Raw genomic sequence first — 19,930 nt, forward strand, 5'->3', positions numbered from 1 at the left:
TACTCAGTGCTCTCACGCTGACTGCAATACCAAAGGGCGGTGTTAGATGTACTGCCGAATTGCACACACTTCAGAGATTTGAACACAGTTAAATTTGTTCTGTTTAAAAGAAATAAAAAGGAGGCACAAACAAGAGCTTCACAAAAAATATTTTTAATATGTTTTACCAGAACTTTTCACTTTTCCAGTTACATAGAAAAAAAAGACAAGTTCGGTACACGGGGGGTGAAACCAACCAGTGTTCTCCCCTGAAAAAGATGAATTTATCTTTATGATCCAACTCTTTATTTTCTTGGGCTCTTTAAAACAAAGAAACTTCTATTTTTTTTTCCTCCCAAAGCACAGTATTTCTTCAGCAGCAATGGAAATGGGATCACAGCAGCTCAACTTGACCCTTCTATAAAGCTTAGTATAAACAGTGATTTTTATGATGACAGCACTGTCCTGGAAAGAGCGCGCAGCAGTCGGACATGGATGCACATGGGGAATGATTAGGTCATAAACATGGCACGTACAGAGATAGCTTATTTGAAGGCACCACCACAGCAGTGGCCAGTTGTTCTACTATTTATGCCCAAAGAAAGAACACTTCTTTCTGAAATTTACAAAACTATTTAAAAAAAAAAAAAAAACCAAACCAAAAAAACCCAAAACAAAACAAAAAAAAACAATTTGTACCCAAAACATGTGCTTTTAAAAAAATACGAACTGTGCTAAGCAACTCTCAGATTTGGTATATTATATATGTGTATACATATATACATACACACACGGAAGAAGCATGCGTGTTTGTATATATAGATAGCTAGCTATGTTCCCTTTAAACTTGTAAGGCTTCAGGAGTCAGTTCTCACATTCAGTAGCTTTCCAGCTTAAGACGACCTCCATCTCCTTCGCTCACGAAACGCTTTCTGCCCCTGTAAGAAAGTAGAAAATATCTTCAGTAACTGAGCGTAGCATTGCTTGGTTTTTATCCCTAAGAGGAACCTTCTTGGGAGTCAAATATAAGGTGTGCAAGTTCAGCAGGGTTAGCAGTGATCACAGTAAAACCTAGGAATGGCAGTTTTCTACCCAAAACTGAAGCACAAAAGCCAAAAATGCCTCTCAGCATACTAATGGTAACTGAAATATAATCAAGCTTTTGATGCAGTGATGACTCTCAACCCTCCCACATCCCAAACTTGCAAAGCATTTGATACCAAGACACACACAAACACAGTTTTAAGTGTAAAGTTCACAAATGGAGGCTGTTCTTGATAAAGACACTAACATTTCAAGATCCAAATTTATCACAAGCTGTCAAGATGGTTTAAGAACTCTAACAAAACACCTAAACTGGAAAAGATCTGTCGAATAAATAGTATTCCCAATGCATAAAACTATGAATAATAGTTCTGACATCACATTTAAAAATTTACATGTATTTACATGTATTCCCCACAGGAAATGATACTGGTTAATTGTATTGTGACCATTAAGGAGAAAACAGCAGACTGATTAAACAGTTCAAACAGAATTAATTATGCCATAAGTAAGTAAACAACAACAAACCAAAAGCACTATACAAACCACATGACAGATAGATATGAGGGATTGGGTGTATAGAACTTACCTCACATTAGTGTCCTGACATAAAGATTAGAACTGGTTGTCTCATCTTAGAACTCTATTCATGCTGTTTGGTAAGTTTAAACCATTTTTAAAGGATTTTTTTTGGGGGGGATTGCCCCACTGTAGCTGACAGTTTTCCACTGTCACCTACATGGATCATTGTGACACCTGAATCTTCCATCTCGGTGCTGCACTCATTTCTATCAAGCAAGTCAGCAATCCAGAGGAGAGGCAGCCCTCATCCTCTGGGGAGCACTGAGGTGCTGCCTGGGACTCACCAGAGGCTGACTCCCCTCAACTATTTATCCCAGCCTCCACATAATAGGTCTCACATCAGTGCAGCTTCTTAATAAACTTTTTACCAATTCAACTCTCTGTCCATCCTCCATAGTTTCCACTTCCAATCTGTAATACTGTGGTCACAAGATCCTGCTTTCTGTTACCCACAAAAGGAAGAAAGCAGTGCCTTCACCATCTACAATGAAACAAGTACCTTGAAGGGCAGAGGTCTCTCAGTGGTTTGGAGATAATTCCAGCCTGAAAGCATTCCTCTACAAACCGCTCAAGCACGGAATAGGAGTGTGGCACATCCAGGTTAATGTCTGGGATTTCACAGTAAACTCGTTCATAGCCCTGCAGTACAAGGATTCAAATAATGATCTGGTTATTCTACAATTTTATTACAATTTTTAAATACGCTTCTGCACTCAGAGGATTTATTTTTCAATATGGTTTCACACATACCATGGACAGTTTCAACAAACCTGAAGCAGAGCAGCTGCCAGTCAGTGAAAAAACAAGGTATAATACCAGCCAATACCAGGGTATTGTGCAACTACCTACCTTCATAAAAACACCAGCTGAGTTTTTAACTTCTTTAGAAGTCAGAAATCCAGACAGTACAAAATCTGTATGTTAGCCTGGCTGCTACGACATGGGTAGTAACATGGGAAGAAAATTTGGTATGTCTTCCATGTAAATGAACAAAATGTGGCCACAAATCACCACCACAAGTTTATGGAGCAAGAGAAACAATGGTTACAACCAGAGGTGACTTCATCACAGCTGGGTAAATTCTGCCCTAAGTCCTGGTGTGGTACCCAGTTCTGTGCCCTGGGACAGAACTGCTGTCCCATACTCATACCAAGAAGCAAAGCCATGGCTGACTCCAGCTGTGTAAAACTAGTTTCTATACACCGTTCTAACTGACACTGTAATTAATGGGCCTTTATTGTACTACTTTAATTAGGAAGAACTACCAAATAAAAGATAAATTTAAAAGTGAAGCAATATTACAGAGTTTTAAATTATTCATTTTAACCATTTAACTGCATAAAGTACATACATCACAGAATCATTTAGGTTGGAGAAGACCTCTAAAATCATTGGGTCCAACCATTAACCCAGCACTGCCAAGTCCACCAAGTGCCCCCTCTGCACGTCTTAAATCCCTCCAGAGATCCCCTGGCAACCTGTTCCAATGTTTGACAAACCTTTTGGTGAGGAATATTTTCCTAATACCCAATCTAAAGCTTCCCTGGCACAACTTGAGGCCATTCCCATAAGCAACAAATTATTTGTATGGGATACAGAATGGCCATGGAGAATGCAAAAAAAAAAACAAACAACCTAGCAGTCAGCAATAGACTGCAAGTAGTACTTAAATGAAGGTAGAATGAAGGTAGAAACTACAGAAATTTTGGAAGACCTAACACAGAATTCTCTACGTGCCATACTCACTCTTTTCATTTGGTCCACAGTAATGACAGACGACTTCCAGAGAGTCTTCAACAAATCCAGTATCATTTGAAAGGTCTTTTCTCCAGTTGACTCCAAAACCAGCACAATGGCCTAAAACAAATCATACAAGTGTTCTGACTAAAAAGAAAACAGTGGCTCAGGTACATGGTGTGTAAGTATATGAAGTGCAAAATGGAATGAATGCGTTATTAGGCATTTTCTGGGGAAACAAGTCCATTTGTTACATACACTCATAATGTCAGTTTATTGTTATTATTATTATTTGAAAATGAAAACTGATGAAAAGTTCTTTAGATAAGATAAAAGGTATGAAAAACCAGAAAGGACCAGACAGAGTGAGAACTATTACCTTTCTGTCTCTGGTTTCAGAACTACATGACTGTATCCATCTGGCTGCTGCAGTACAGATGGCATATAATTAATTTTGTGAAATTAATTTTGTATCCATAGGTTTTTTGTATCTGTGATTTCAGAAGAACTAAGAAGTTTAAAATCTATAAATCTTCACGACCCACATCAACTGAAATGATTCTGGTTTTCTATTGTGAAAGAATTTTCTAAAACGAGTCAATTTACTGCAAAGGAAATTTTGTAGATTGTGGGTGTTCAGCTTTATTGGTAAACAACCATTTCCCAATCTGGCAGATAAAAGAGTACAAATGGTAACAGTCTCCCATATAGTCTGGGTCTGAAATATCTCAGAGCTTTTACAAATCTGCTAGATGAAACAATCCCACCCTGAAAAAGGAAGCTCTATAACTTAACAAAAACAGGTAACACCCATTAGAATACCCAGATATCTGAAACTAAAAAAAAAAAAACCAAAAAAACCCAACAAAAACCAAACCAAAACAAAACCAAGCACAAAAAACAAACAAACAAACAAACAAACAAACAAAACAAAACAAAAAAAAAACAAAACAAAACAGAGCACTGGGAGTTCTTTTTGCTGCTATTCCACAGCAGAAAATAAACTGAGCTCTCATTTTTCAGGAGAATTCATATCATAATATGAATTCAACTATTTAACCCCCCCAAAATTAGTTCTGGATCTTCCCAGAGTCAGCAGCAGCTTACTTGTTGCACAATACACACAAAAATGAGCACACAAACCATTAACTTTACATGAAACAATTTAGTTATTCAAATAACAGAACAAGCAACCTGAGCTTCAAATTCCAGTTATATTATTTGCATGCCCACATCAAATTGCTGACAATTATTAAAGGGACTCTGATTTCTCCTTACTTCATATACAAGTTCATGGTGAAAATGGGGTACTTCCAGTTCCTGAAGGCAACGCTCAGCTTCCAGTACATCTCCGGAAAGCAAATACTCTTTCAGCAACATATCAATCTATTGAATTTTAAAACAAACAAAAAATCCCAACATTAATTAGATAAATTTAAAACCTGTCAACTGTTTTGATAATCCACAATCAACCCAGCAGCAAGTTAGTTCTTCAAACTTGCTTCCAGTCTTTTTATAAATGTAATTAAATTCCGGCATTAATTAAATTGAGACGTTATCAGTAACCTGAAACAAAGTGTAAGCCAAATACCTACCCACAGTGCTAATGCACAAGCACCAAAACCATTGCTTTATAAGCTGTGTTGTATCACCATAGAAAGTTAATATGGGTGCCATTAAGTTTATCTGCTCCCTTGAACGCCTCCTCCTGTCATCTGTTACACTCACAGCCTAGACATTATTTTTATTATTTCCTTTAAACTTGCTTACTTCACAGAATGGATCCCTAAACACTCCTGTTTCTGCCTCTCTCTTTTTTCACAGTTGTTACTGTGCTTTTGATCAGCAATGCCAAAAAATATTAGTTTATCTAGTTTAGCCAGTTTCATTCTTCTAATTACTTCAGCATTTTATATTGTGAGCTCTTAAAAAGCTAAATGCTTAAAAGTTTTGCTTAAAGCAAAAATAAACATACACTTGCAATATAGAATATTATTGTACTAGCATGTTCCCACCAGTGACAAATACTACAAAATCAACAAAATTACCTATATCAGTTTTTAAACACTACTTTGTATAAATGAATTATAAAAAAGAAAAAACCCAAATAACAAAACAAAACCGACCTCTTTAACCAGGTGTTTCACGGACTGTTGGCCCCCTCCTGACCCCCACACGCTGTCAATGCGCTTCCCACCCTTGCTCATGCTCAGCAGCACAGTCGCTCGGTCCAGCGCAGCTCTAAAAGCAGAGTCAGTGTTTTAGAACAGTATTACAGAACTTCATTAAAATGCATCTGCAACTTCTTCCATGGCCGTTTCTCTTCAGGCAAAGCTACCAGATATCAGGGAAGAGGTCAGGGTTAGCAACTCCATGGGAACCATGCAGCAACTGAGCTCCCTAAATTTTCTGCCACCTTTACACTCCTGGTCATACCATGGTAAGGTCAGGTAACAACCCTGTGATGGCATGATCTGAGTCATCAATGCAGACCCTGCAACATCCTCACAGAAAAGAGCTGAATATTTTCTTATGCAGAGATGGATTGTATCCTGGCTCCTCCAAGAACGCAGCTTGGCAGGTATATCTCAAACAAAGAAGGCCTGAGTTGCTGCCACACTGAAGAACAGCTTTTCTACTGAAATATTATTTTCCATTTGGGTCTAAAGAATTATGAAACCTTAAGAATTTAAGCCAAGAAAGCACTTCAGAAGGTAAATATGTAGTTGGGAAAAAATGGCACAAGCTAGGGATGCTTGCCAGTGTGTTGAAAAAAAGAATAAAAAGGGAAGTAAGGTGAAAAAAAAGAAGCCTCAGATACAGTATGTACCATCCAGCTAAAGAAGGAACAGTTATCCCAGTCCTCATGCTGGGGGCAAGCCAATAACAATAACTCTATTCACCAAGATTTAACGAGCAGAAAAGACTGGCCAAGAAATAAAAAAGGCAACAAAGCATCCCAGATGTGCAGAATGCAGGCTCCAATCCTTCCAATCACAGGAGACATTTGTATAAGTGACAGACAATTGTCACGACTCGGACCCCCGAGGTAGGCAGCTAAGTATGCCCCTTCCTTCTAAAAGTGCTCAACTAAGTCACTACAAATGCCACTTCTAGAAGATACAGGAGTTCGGCACCTCTGTATCAAGCCTGAAACATATACTTACGAGAGAAAAAATAATAAAACATGACTCATTATTAAGACATCCCTCTTTGTTAGGAATTACTCCTTCAAACTTCTCACACTGACATGGAAAACAATTACACTTCTTGACAAGTAAAGCATTATAGAGAAAGTCTCAGAAAGCACTGCACAAGCTTCAAACCTTTGTAAGGCAAAACAGCTAATCCCTTGTGTATTTCACAACATATTTACAGCAGCTGTCCTGATGCTATATTTACTCATTAATCACATTAAAGCTTTTTCTAAGACAAAACCTTCCATAACCACTTTTTGTTGCAGCTCATTTTTCACCCTCAAACATAAGCTGGACAACAAATCCGACACACTGAACTCGTATATATTAATACATTTGTCAGGCACTTTCAGTATTTCTCCTCTGACTTGCGTCATTCTGGATTTTGTTGGATTTGTTGCAGACTTTGCGGGGTTTCTTTATTATTTTAAATTAAAAAAAAAAAAGCTAAAGAACCATATGACTTATCCTGAAGTCCTAAATTCCTGATCATCACCTTTGACATTTGGAATATAAAATTGTCACTATATAGAAAAGAAACTTACCGGGCTTGGACACAATCCACAGTGCCTTTGTAGCCATCTATATAGGTGTTGCTTAGAATCCCATCTCCAACAGCTCTAGCAATAAACTGGCCCACCAACTGCAACAAAACAGAAGCATTTTTAAGTAAACGTTGAATCTCAAAGAAGTTTTAAGTAGGTAATTATAATCTACTTGGTTTTCAGATTTTATTTAAATGAGCTGTCTCAAAGTAAAATCAGCCTCAGAAATTGGGTGAGGATTACAGACAGTAAGAAAATCAACAGATATTTTTTTTAAATATAGAGTCTATTTCAATTTACTCAATCTATTTTAGCCACACAAAACTTTTGACTACTGGCATAAAAATTTAGAAATATACCTGTGGTGCCCTGGGAGAATCCAACACCAATTCAGGTAGTTCTTTAAGCAGTCTATCAAATGATTTTTCCACATCAGTTTTGCTTACTACTGTCCCACAAAGGTCGGAGATAAGCTTAGACGTCATTTCCCTGTGACTGGCCTTCCCCTCTAAGGCCAAGGAAACAGCCAGCACTGGCACACTGTATTTCATTTCACCGAGGTTTAAATTCTTCAGCATCTCCTAAAAAAGATTTGAAAAACAAAATTTTTATTATTTAAATGTATAAATAGATTATAAATAAATAAACATATTTATGTGCTTATATTTATATAATTACATATATGCTTCTGCTCAGGTAATAAATGTAACTGCTTGGGTACTCTTATAACACATTTCTTGCCAATTTCTCTATAAACTCATTTACAGCTAGCAACTGGATTACCCTGTATGCTACAGGTTTGCCACCTAAAGCAAAGAAATAAAAAGGCATGTAACATACCGAAACTTCGTTAGTATCTCCATGTTCAAAATACTCCTGTATGATCGGTGTTAAAGTTTTTTCAAATGCTCTTTCATCCAGAGGTAAAACTACTGTTTCATAGACACAGTTCTCCTGTTTTAAAAGATAACAAAAGCATATCCCCTGAGTACTGTCTCTTCTTATATCTTATGCAGTGCTAATACTTTCGAAATAGATCTTCTAAATCCTTAATGCTTTATTCTTGGTAGTCAGTATTCTACCAGAAAATATCAGATTATGTCTCTACTGTTAAAGTGTAGACAATACTGGCTAAATGTTATGCTTCTTCGTATTTTGAATTTACTGTTACCTGAATTCAACTGAAAGGCTGAATTTACTGGTAAACAATGGTTAACACTCCAAATTCTGTTCCTAGGATTCTGCTGACATCACACGAGCAGACAGTTCAGGAGCCTGTGTACTGAAGGGAGAGCAACAGAAGCTCCTGTCCCAGGCCAGCACAGTTAGCTGTGCCACAGCAGCTTCCCCTGCAAGTGGCGCTTGGATCCCTGACAGCAAGTCCCTGCCTTGTTCCCTCTTCCTTAGTGACTGTGTGACCAGACAGGTGATACCATGTACGAATCAGAGAAAAGGCATTGTCAGAATATTTGTGAGCAATGACATTCTCCAAGGGAAAAAAAGAGTCACACAGCAACTACCTCTTTTATCACCTGTCCTGCAGAGTTCCAGCACACCAGATCTCCCTGCTATCATTCAGTTCCCTACTCTGCACAGACTACAGAAGCAACATTTGGAGCAACACTACAGATCTGAACAAAGAAATGTGAACAAAGACTTAGTTTTCCAACTAACGTTTAATGGAAAGAAACTTTCCATGATCAAGAAATAACAGCAGAAGTCAAAAAAACCTATAATTCCATCACACCAGCCTCTGTTAACAGAAGTCACCTGGAATATTCATTCTTCATTAAACTTTCTTCTGCGTGCTTCATTTTTAATGACTATCTCTATTAACGTAAAATATTGAATTATAGGGAAAATTGATCCTGGAAGAAGGTTTTGATATTCCCACATACCACTCTTTCAGCAGCTATGGCTACAGCAAATAGCCTCTACTCAAAGGACGCCACCATTGTTCTGCTTATGTCACACAGAACTTACAATTATATTGATCTCAGGGACTTTAACAGTGTGTTTGTAATCAGTGTTTCCCTTTTAATGTTACAAAGCCTCCTTTGCCCAATGAGCTTTACTTTCTTCCCCTTGCCCCAATAATATGGCTGTAAGATACAATCTTCCATAACATATTCCAAATAAATACATGTCAGCATTTATTTTTTGTTAGTGTTTGAAGAGTTTATACCAAATAGATACAAGACACTGGGAGGGTTGGGAACACAGGGACAAGAAAAAATCCATAAAGGACACTGTCCCCCACTTAACTCCCAACTTGAGCAAGTCTGTGTTGCATTTTTAACACAGTGCCTGTGTGCAACACAGAGCAGCACTGCAACATCCACCTCCATGGGAACCAGCAGTGGAGAACACACCCGGGAAAGGAGCGCTGCTTAGTCAGGCACATAAAGACAGCTCAGGGGGTAAGATTTGTGAGTATTACACTGTGACACTTCTACACCAGCTGACTTTAACTAGCCAATAATCCATTTTTTAACATAAAACTGAGCATTTAGTGCAGCCAGGCTGACATTCCCATAACTCATAAGGTCAAGCTTCCATTAATATAACCATCACAGCAAATGAAATCAGTAAAGGAAATAAAACACAACTTTGCAAAGAAACTATTTGCCTACCTGGTCATCATCATAATTAGGATCCTTAATATCTACTTCTTCCACATCATACACTTGACCTGGTGTCCCCCAGACTCCTTTACCACCTGCTCCACCTGGCAAAATATGGGAAAGTAAGGACCACCAGTTTACAAAGAACACTTCTGAGTTCAACACAAGATCCTCTCACTTAAAAGTGATCTAACACTGCTTGTACCCAGCTCTTGACTAACAATATATGCTGAAAAGGGTATGTTTCTCTGATGTATTCTCACTTCAGCAACCAGTCTTTTCATCACTTTCCAGTAAGACTCTAGGAGCAGTATGAAACTGCACAGGAATTACTGAAGGTTGAAACTGTACTTTCAAATATAACCATGCTTTAAATTTGCATTAGTAACAGTTCTGTGAAACACCAACAGTTCAAATTCGTGTATTAAGTCTTCTACAAAAAGGTACTTACCTCAAAGGCAGAAGTTAATTGATCACAGACATATAAGATTTTCTGCTACATACAAGAATTTCATGCTACTCTCTTCACTAAGTTACACCAACCTTTCTTTGGTAGACCTCTGCCCTTTCCAGACCGGGATCGCCTGTCCAGGAGTTTCCCCTTTGGGCTCGTTGGTACAACTCCAATCTTCAGTGTCTCTCCATTCTCACTAACAGAGTCTCCTCTCCCAGAATCTCTAGAAGAGTTTTTCCTCAACCGTCTCTTCGCTTTAGCATTTATTTTGGCTTCAGTAATCGAAGTTGCAGGAATCCAATTTCCATTGATTTCAGTTTTTCGTTCCTCAGATCCACCATTTTCTTCATCACCAGAAAATGGAGCATCGTTTAGATTCTCAAGTTCTTAAAAAGGAGACAGAAAAAAAAAAATCTGTTAAACACTTTTATGTCAGAATACCAAAACACATCGCATTTAAAAAGGATTATAACATTATACAGAACATCTATTTCCAGCAGCATTAAGGCAAATTATGTTGGTTTTAAAATAAGACTACATATCACAGTAATAAGGAGTTCCTTATTCCCTTGCACAAAATATTTACAGCCTAAACAGAGCATATGTCAAGAGTTGGAAAGCAAATGAATAAACCATTTAAAAAACGTAAACCACAGAAAACCCCACCCTTGTTAAACAAAAACTATCAGAACTCTTCAGTGCCTAAGATCTAAGTGCCTAGTTCTCACTCCACCCACTCATCTCTTCATTTAGAAACAAATGAAACTGCCAATACAGTAAATTCTCTACAAACTCACTAATGTTAAAAGAGTAGTCACCCAAGTGAAATTAATTCCCTAAATCATCAACCAACATTCCCCTTTTTCAATTCAAGGAATTTCAAACACAGCTCACTAGCAAGAAAAGCAATGGTTTAGACTTAGAAGAATATAAAAACGTCACTACTTTTAGATCTTGTTTTTAAAGGTGGGGAGGGAAAATGCTGTTTAATACAAAGCTTGGAGAGTTCAGTAATGAAGATTCATAGAATACATAAAGTCTTTTGAAACAGTGGGATCTCTCTTCTCTATGGATTGCTCCTCACTGTAGCTTTCATCAAGACTGTTTCTAAAACAGACATGGATTATTCTCCAGTACAATCAGATATAATAGGTTTGTTTCATACCCAACAGAAAACTCTCTCACAACTTAACGATCTCTGTCTCAGAGCACCAAGAAGTGCAATAACTTCACACTTTAAGGAAGCTAGTGCACATTTAAAATTTAGACCTCAAGTCCTATTTCACAGCTAAGTTGTGTGTGTGTGTGTGTGTGTGTGTGTGTGTGTGTGTGTGTGTGTGTGTGTGTCCCGTGCTGTATGGTTCAGCAGAATGTTGTACTGAGAGCATTAGAGTCAAAACCCTTCCTAAGCTCTTCTTCCCTTTCTTAACTCATCAACATTAAAAAAAAAAAAAAGGCACCTGGGGACCTATTTACATTCCAGTAAGTACCTTAGGAGTCCTTGCAAACTGAAAGATACACACACACAAAGGGAACAGCCTGCTTTTCTTGCAGACTAAGTGGAATCTCAAAGACACAACCTATAGCTCCAGTCCCAGAAGAGCAATAATAAGGCACACAGAGGCAGCTGGTTTTCCAACTGTGCCAAACCTGCTTTACAGAAAAGTTTACTGCCATGAACCCAGACTATGAAAAGTATTTTAAATTTGTATTTGAACTCAGCTAATGTGTCACTTCACCATACCAATACATCCTCATTAGAAACATTCATTTAGCAATACTTCTCAGAACTGTGTTTTATCACTTCAAAACAGGTCCATGAAAAATAGTTTTGAAAGCAAAGTGCGCTAATAAAATATTTCCAACCTCAAAGTATTTACCCATATCAAAGAGGATACTACACTACAAACTGAGTAAAGTTTGATGGAACTGCCTCCTTTGTGATCAAAGAAATAACTTTTAGATACTAATGTTCGCAGATGCGAATGCTACAGCTGAGCAAATGCAGCCATTCCAGTCTAAGCTTCATTTTTCCACTCATTACTCCCACAAAAGCATTCCTTTTACGCTTGCAGCAAGCTAAAAGAGAAAAGCATGCATCACATCCAGGAAAAGATTCCTCACAAGCAGCTTTCTCAGTTTGTCTAACATTTTAATAAAACAATGAGAGATTTGCATAAAGCTAGCGGAGGGGGAAAAAAGCAAACCCAAACAGAACAGGTTTCCTTCCTCTCATTCCCCAGGAGACCCCATCAGCACAACCAGCTCATCTCAGACAAATATGCACTCAAATTCTTCATGCCCAGTCTCCCATGAACTTCTTCAGTTTAGACCTGCGACCTGGCTGTCCAGAAACTACACTTTTCAATGACCACTTCTTTCTCAGTTTCCAAAGAAAATGGCCAACAACTAACACAAGTCTGGATCTGGCAACTAGGGATAAAAGGGGAAGCTACAGTCCAACCTCCTTACACAATCTTGATCTCAGGTTCAAGACTAACGGAAATCCTCCACAGGGAACATCCAACCCATAATACTTAATATTTCTCACTGCATTACTAAACTAATATTTTTTATATAACACTGTCACTTCCAGCTGCAACCTCCTTCTCCATAACACTGTAACCAACTGGCCCTCCACTATCAGTTACCTGAAAAAGCAGGCTGGACACATATAGTATTTTCCAACAATTTTCTAAAATAAAATAATTTAATTAAAAGTACATACAAAATGATGCAGATCTTCCAGCTTCTCATTTTTGCATCATAAAACCTACACATATATAAGCAATAACAGTTTTCTATAAACTTTAATACTTTGCTTGCTATATACTAAGAAGTTACCCAAATTTACCTTATTACCCTGCCATTAAGCCCAGCAGACTCACTTAAAATCTGTGCTTTTATGGTGCTACCTTAATTAACAAAGCCTTCTACAAATACTGACCTACACGCCAATTTAATTGTCCAAACTTGGTCGACACAGCTCTCTAGCAGATTCCCCTTTATTATCCAAATACATTCTAAATTGCTGAGAAGTAATGTATCTTCTACATCAGCCTAACCCTGCCTTAATATAAGAAATCATATGGAGCACGTTGCTACCTCAACTGCATTACATACCATCTTAACGGATAACATTTTTTTCTCAAAAACATTTAAACCTACAAAAACTCTGAATAAAGGAGTCAGTCCAGACCATCATAAACTTTGGAGACACAGAAAACAACATGAAGCTGTGTTACCTTGACTAAGCATCACAAGAGACATTTGTGATATGGACAAAACAGTGAATTTCAGAGCAGTCCCTAACACATATGTCCTAAATTTTTCCCATGCCAGCCCACTTCCAGCCAAGCCCTTCATCTTTTTATTTCCTCTAATTTTGAGGTAAACAGTTACTTAAAAGCAGAATTTGTACCTCTCAAACACACCTACACATTTTACTTTTGAGCTTATTCTTTTCTTCACGCCAGCATTACTTGAACTCAGAAGATAAGAAGACAAGTTCCAATACTATTCAGGAACTTAAAGAAATGTTAACTTTGTTATTTTAATAAATTTCGAAATAAATGTAATAAAGCAGGATACTATGATATAAAATTGAAATAACTATTCTGTAAATTTTGGATGAGTTGTTTGGTTTTTTTTAACCAGTACTGTTAGAAAATTATCGGGTAATACATTTTTTCTACAGAGAACACTTCTAGTCAGCTAAGTAATTTTAAGTGAAAAAATACTGAATACATTACTTACCTGTTGGGGTGATATAAATGTGCTCCTTTTCTATTTCCATGGTTGCTTAACAGAATTGACTGTGAAATGTAAAGTCTTAATGCTTTCCTTCCAAGGCCTAAACAGAAACAGAGAAGCTTAGGGAAAGAAAAACACTAGATCAAATCTTAAAAGTAAAAAGCTGCAAAGGCTTCACTCACAAAATGCAATGCAAAAAGCGGTGGGTTTTAAGTTATAATTAACTATCAGTAACCACTGAAAAGTTCCTGGGAAGGTAAATGGTGTAGCATGAGAGAAGCACCACTCTCAAACACCTCTAAGCCTGGATGTCTTAGCAGCTGTCAGTTCTGTTGCTTACAAAGGCAACAAAAGCCGTTATTTTAAGGGTAAAAGCCCTGTGTATGCACCTTTTTTTAGCTGATAAAAGCCCCCGCTATCAACCTAGACTGTCCTGTTCTCCGAAGTCGTTATCTGTATGAGCACACAATATCAATGTTATAATTGCATCCACTGAGAGGAACGTCCTTCACGTGAGTTATACTGATAAAATGGTACCAAGTTATCGAGTTCAGACCAGCCCTTAGAAAACAAGTTAATTTTTGTTCCTCCCCTCAAGGACAGAGTCTTTATGTTCTATTGTACAGGTATATACAGCTGTCAAGCTTTCGCATCTGTGCTTCTGCACCCTTCAAACACTCTTTACAACAACCATTAAATCTGCAAGGGATAAAGTTCTCTACACTTAAACACTTCTCTTCTTCTGTTACTCTTTCTCCCTCTTCCCGGTAGCTGCTGTCCTACAAACCACCCCAGCCCCTGTGAAAGGGATGGCATCATGCATCTTTCCTTTATGTAAGGAAATTTCCTTTATTAAGAAATTAAGCAGTCTCAGATTTCCCCCATACACTTTTCCACCTGCAAGATTTTTACAAATCGCTTCGTAGGCCTGGGAATATCATTAGTATTTGTGTCTGCCCCGTAAAAGTTCAGTGGCTCTTTCCCCCCCCCCTCATCCTTTGTTGCCCCGAGAACTGCTCACCATTGACTGGCAAGATCTTGACACCAAACAACTGCTCTCTCTTCCCCTTTTCTTCTCTTCCCTTGTTTTTCCCTCCCCTGCCCACTTGCCTACCACAGACCCATGACTCATCAAGGACCGTTGGCAATAAAGCAACTCTGGTTTAGGGCACAGCATTCAGCTGTCATTATCTTGGGTTTCCTAGTGCCAACCCAAGAAGTTACCAGCCTTGTGTAATAAGAGTCCTCCCTGCCCCACACCACTTCTTTAGATAAACATTTTCCATGAGTTACCTCAAGCAGTCATTCAGGAGTCCAAGTGTTCTCAGTCACTCCTGGTTGTTCTCCGTGCGGGTCTCAGTGTAATCTGTGCAAACTATCTTGTAAGAACAGTTTTATTCTTCCCAGTGGAATGTTCCATCAGTTATCCACCTCTTTGAAAAAGACAACAAAGGACAAAACCTGTATTAAATAATAATCACAACTTTCATTGTTTATAATCAAGTCCTAAATTGCAAGTGGAGAAATGCTTTTCCTGTAGACAACCCTGGTCGAAATCCTCCACCTCTGACAAGATAGTAAATAACAATACAACTTCCATGTGCTGTCTTTCTCAGATCCAGCACTTTACTTTGTTCATAACAAGGATGACAGAATACCTGAGCCCTACAATTCCTGCTGTCACACTGATCAGGAGATACACCCTCAGTTTAGCAATGCACCTTCTCAACCCTTCAGTAACTCAAGCCACCAGATCTGCTGGAGCTTCAGGATTCTGGTACTCATCACTGTATCCAAACCCCATCAACCCCATCACTTTCTAGTTTGCATAAAGCACTACCAATCAACGTTGAAAAACTGCCTTAAAAACATCAGAATAAATAACCCCCAGATTTTGTTACAAGAGATAATACATGAATAAAATGGACAGAAGTCACTTTATGCATCTGCAAAACACGAATGCTGCAAGAGATCTTAAGATGAATCACTGATATGAACAGTGCTTTTAAAGTAGTTCATCAGACAAGGGTATTTCCTAAGTCACTGAAATCCACCTATAAAATATGCTTCGTGCTCTGTACCCACCACCACTCCTTTAACCAAACAGGTAACTCTACCCCAGCAGACAAACAGTGGCACATTAACCTTTAGGAACAATACATGCTGCAGGCCTCCAGAACTCATCAAGACCTCCCTTATGTGCAAAATATCCCTGAGGAACCTCCCACACAGCATACACTTTTTTCCCCTTCTCCCCAGCTTTAGGCCAACATCCCCCCCCATCACCGAAGCTTTGGAGACCCGCCAGCACCAGCTGCTGTTCTGCAGCCGCTGTTCTGCAGCCACACACACACACACACACACAAACCAGGTGAGATTCAGTACCCGCACCAAACCCGTGCCACGGGTAGGGACCAGCGGCGACGCAGCCCCAGCCCTGAGGAGCGGGAGGGAGTGAGGGCTCAGGCCGCTGGGAGCGGGGCCGAGGGCCTGGCTGGCGCACAGGCACAGGCCTGGCAGCAGCTGAGGCGGCTTGGCTGCGGCCCGGGAGAGCCCGCAGCCCCCGGGATGCGCTCGCAGCTCCCGGGATACGTCCTGGGCACCGCCGCTCCCTGAGGGCCGCCGGGGCCGGGCCGCGTCCCCTCAGCCGCCGCCGCGCGCTCCCGCTCCCGTCCCCGCCGCCCGTGCGCGTCCCCGCCGCCCGTGCGCGCCCCCGCCGCCGCCCGGCCCCGCCCCCGCGCGCGCGCGCCCGCCCCCTGCTTGTTTGTGTTTTCTACCCCAGCGACCGGGCCGCCGTCGGCGCCGCGATTGGCTGGTTCCTGCCCGCCGCCGCAGCCAATCGGCAGGCGCGGTTGGCAGCGGGCGGGGCCTGGAGCGGGTTCGGATCTGAGGGAAGGCCGAGACCATCTTGGGCGGGCCGGCGGGGGGAGCGGGAAGGAGCCATTGGTGCGGGATGGGGAGGAGGGGGCGCCGCACACGCACCTGCCCATGGCCTGCATTTGCTCCGTGTGACACGGCCCGGAGCCCCCACGGTCCGCACCGGGCGGTCACAGCCCGAATCCTTCCGCTTAGGGGGATCATTGGCACCGCTGGGCGACACCTGTGACAGGGTTTGGGTCACGTGTGAAGGGACGGACCCCTGGACGAGGAAGGACAGCTCCTCGCATCCCGCCTGGGGACGCCGGGTGTTTGCACCGGGGCAAGCCTGGACAGCTGTACCTGGATCCCCCCCTCAGCGTGCTGTCTGCCCCCTTTCATTAGAAATCATTTTTTTTTTTCCTTTTCTGAACTAAAGCCATCAGAAAAATAACGTATTATCTCTTTTTTGTGCGTGTTTCTCTCGCCTAACAAGGGGATTTCAGACCTTTTGCTGCTCCTCCACACATGACCCCTCTACCATTTCTTCAGCACTGGGACAGGGTTTTGGGCGGGGGACTGGGAAACTCCACAGACTTGGCAGGCAGGATTCCTACTGCTCAGGCAATCGACGGGAAAAGGTGCTGCATCCGCCTTCTCCACTGCTGGAACTCTGAACACAGTGCAGGTGTAAGATGGACAGCCAGACCGTGCGTGTCCATCCAACAGCCTTCCAAACTTTCTACCTTATTTTAGTTTACATTTACCCTATTTATTCCTTGCAAACCGCCTGAGGCCAGACACTTAATTAGAGATGACAGTCATTGTCGTGTTTTGCTTCCATTCACGGTCTCTCCTAAAAACTCAGCTAACCCTTTGTTTTCTCTCCCTAATTTGTCACTCCCGAGAGCCCAAGCAACAGCAGACCAGCTCAATGAGGGAAGCAAACACAGATCACTTCTGCTCTGGTACTTGTGTGTTACAGGATTTTTCAGCTGCCAGTGAGAGAAACTTCCTCAGTTAACAGATTATGATTTGATTTTCATAGTATTTTTATATATTTTTCCAGTTTAATTCTACTCCAAATCTGTGTACTTCTGACTGAAATAAGAGCCAAAGTTCTCTTGTGTAAGAGCTTCTGAATTCATTTACTGGCCCAGCTCTGCATGAATCATCAAAACTGGGTTTAAGAATTAAAACAACAATTATCTGTTAAAAGAATGTGCAGCACGATTGCATATTTTTATGATAAATACTTTCCCCATCAGACAAATGACAGAAAGAAAACCTTTCTTGCTCATGAAGACTAGATTCCAGACTTTTTTAAGTCAGAACAGTCCAACGTGCTCACACAAGACTTTTTCATGCACAACCTAGAGGCAGACGTTGTTTCCCCATCAATCAAAAACCAATTCCTAGTTTGCTCTTTGCACCTCCACTAACTAGCGCCTACCAAGCAAACCACTACAATGTCACAACCAAGATTTGGAAAATAAATTCCAGCTATTAACATAGATCATGGAATTCAGCTTCCCCTGCAAGGCAGAAAGGGGCTTTAAAGAGATTTTTCAGCAAAGACGTGGCAGAGAATCTGAAACAGTAACCAGGACCTGCACAAGGGAAGATACCACAAAATACCACATCATGCCAATTACACATTTTAAAGCACTGTAAAAAATTGCTAGAAGATTTTCTGGTGACATTTAGGACTGGATCACTTCCAAGAGGCCTAAAAGCTGGGTCAGTAGTCAAAAGAAGATGAAAAACCCTAAACCATCCAGCACACCTCCAGACAAGAAAATGGTGTGTTTTTTCTTTCTTCTGCTGAATGTTTCTATTAGCAGCTGAGTTATCAATCACTGAAAATCTCCTCTAGATTTGACTGTGCATATTTTCTGATTTCTAAAGCACTGTGACCTGTAAAAGAGCTGATGTGCATGAAAGATCATTTGTATTTTTCCATTGTATCAACCAGTGTACTAAAAGATATCGCCTCTTTTTGCCTTTCTAACCTCAAAACTGCCTGCAATAATTAAAAGACAGCTGATCACATGCCAAGCTCTGATCTGTGGAGACCTGCTTGCTCCCTGTTGCCCTCCCTCCCCCACCATACTAATAGCAAAAATACTACCAAAATCCCCATTAAAACAAAAGAGCAAAATTCCTCCTCCCCTAGGAAAAAAGCCCCTCTCTCGACCATTTCTGGTGGATTTGCAGCTCGAGGCAACCTGTGTGGGCTGCTCAGCCCAGCGCCCGCTGCCCCGCACCTGCATCCCGGGTTACCTGTGCCGACCCGCGCCAAGCGGGACCCGCGAGGAGCTGCCAGGCCCCTCCTGCGCTTCCACCCCGAGCTCCGCCGATCACCTGGAGCAAAATGCTTGCACGGAGGCGAGCAGGTCACTTTCTAGCAGCCTTCCTTCCTTAGAGCCTGCTGGGTTGTTTTCAAACTCTCCCCTCCCTTTCTCACATGCTGGCCAAGCCCTCCCGTAACACCCAGGGGAGGAATCCATTGGCTGAAGTTCCCCAAAACGCGTGGAGCAGCCCTTCCCCCCCGTCCGATGTGTAGTGCACAATAGACACGGCGTGTCTCCAGGCTGCCCTGGGCAGTCTGCTGCCGGCCTTTGCTTTTCATCAAGGTTTATCGGAGCTGTCGCTGGGGTGACTCACGTAGGTCTTCCGACCTCCCGTATCAGAGCAGTGAAAAACAGACAGAAGCTGCCTTGGGTTAGAAACATCTAGTATTTTCCTTGTGCTCCCCACTGCGGATTTTTCAAAGTTTTACTTTCTGTTTTAAGTATTTTCGATAGGCAGCATCTGTGTTCCTGACACCTTAGCAGTGCTGTTTGATTACAGTCGAGACTGTTACTGTGTAACTTGGAATATAAATTTTCACACATAATGCAGACAGCAAAAATGTATCATATCTGTGAAATCAGTCTGCTCTGTTCAGTTGCCTGTCTCTTGGCCTTCTGCTTTCTTTTCCTTCAAACTACTTTTATTTTTGCATCTTCTACAAAAGTGCCTTCATAAAATGAACTGCAAGCACAGCAATCCCATTCCTGATCAGGCAGCGTCAGCTCCAGGTTGAAAGGGCACTAAAACACGCCTTCACTTTTTTTGAAGCTCAGTAATTAGAGTTGCTTTTGAACGTTGTCGTGC

At 40.8% G+C, this 19,930-nt stretch overlaps 1 protein-coding gene across 2 annotated transcripts; it reads right to left on the reverse strand.

Moving 5' to 3' along the window:
- Nucleotides 1-137: 137 nt before the first annotated feature.
- PDCD4 (programmed cell death 4) lies at nt 138-19,075 on the reverse strand. 2 transcript variants are annotated; one of them, XM_027735304.2, is made up of 13 exons: nt 16,301-16,525; nt 15,209-15,348; nt 13,919-14,015; nt 10,252-10,548; nt 9,718-9,812; nt 7,925-8,038; nt 7,444-7,665; nt 7,085-7,182; nt 5,469-5,583; nt 4,621-4,728; nt 3,352-3,462; nt 2,105-2,244; nt 138-917 (listed from the first exon to the last, which is right to left on the reverse strand). In XM_027735304.2, exons 3-13 carry the CDS (start codon nt 13,956-13,958, stop codon nt 857-859), a joined length of 1,401 nt encoding a protein of 466 aa, XP_027591105.1. In that variant the 5' UTR covers nt 13,959-14,015; nt 15,209-15,348; nt 16,301-16,525; the 3' UTR covers nt 138-856. The 2 variants fall into 2 exon arrangements, with proteins under 2 accessions (XP_027591105.1, XP_027591106.1); XM_027735305.2 differs by lacking the exon at nt 16,301-16,525 and adding an exon at nt 19,055-19,075 and having other exon boundaries at nt 715-917.
- Nucleotides 19,076-19,930: the final 855 nt, after the last annotated feature.

Source organism: Pipra filicauda, unplaced genomic scaffold (assembly GCF_003945595.2).
Source record: "Pipra filicauda isolate LSUMZ 115617 unplaced genomic scaffold, ASM394559v2 scaffold213_size2393758_pilon, whole genome shotgun sequence".
In the NCBI taxonomy this organism is placed as follows: Eukaryota; Metazoa; Chordata; class Aves; order Passeriformes; family Pipridae; genus Pipra; species Pipra filicauda.

What these genes read in the sequence shown, in the direction of transcription:
- PDCD4 (XM_027735304.2), bottom strand. Translation starts at nt 13,958, where the DNA reads ATGGAAATAGAAAAGGAGCACATTTATATCACCCCAACAG. An exon ending in GAGATACTAACGAAGTTTCG is followed by an intron (nt 7,666 to 7,924) that starts GTATGTTACATG and finishes AATCTTTTTTAG; the next exon opens with GAGATGCTGAAGAATTTAAA. An exon ending in TGAAACACCTGGTTAAAGAG is followed by an intron (nt 4,729 to 5,468) that starts GTCGGTTTTGTT and finishes AAAATTCAATAG; the next exon opens with ATTGATATGTTGCTGAAAGA.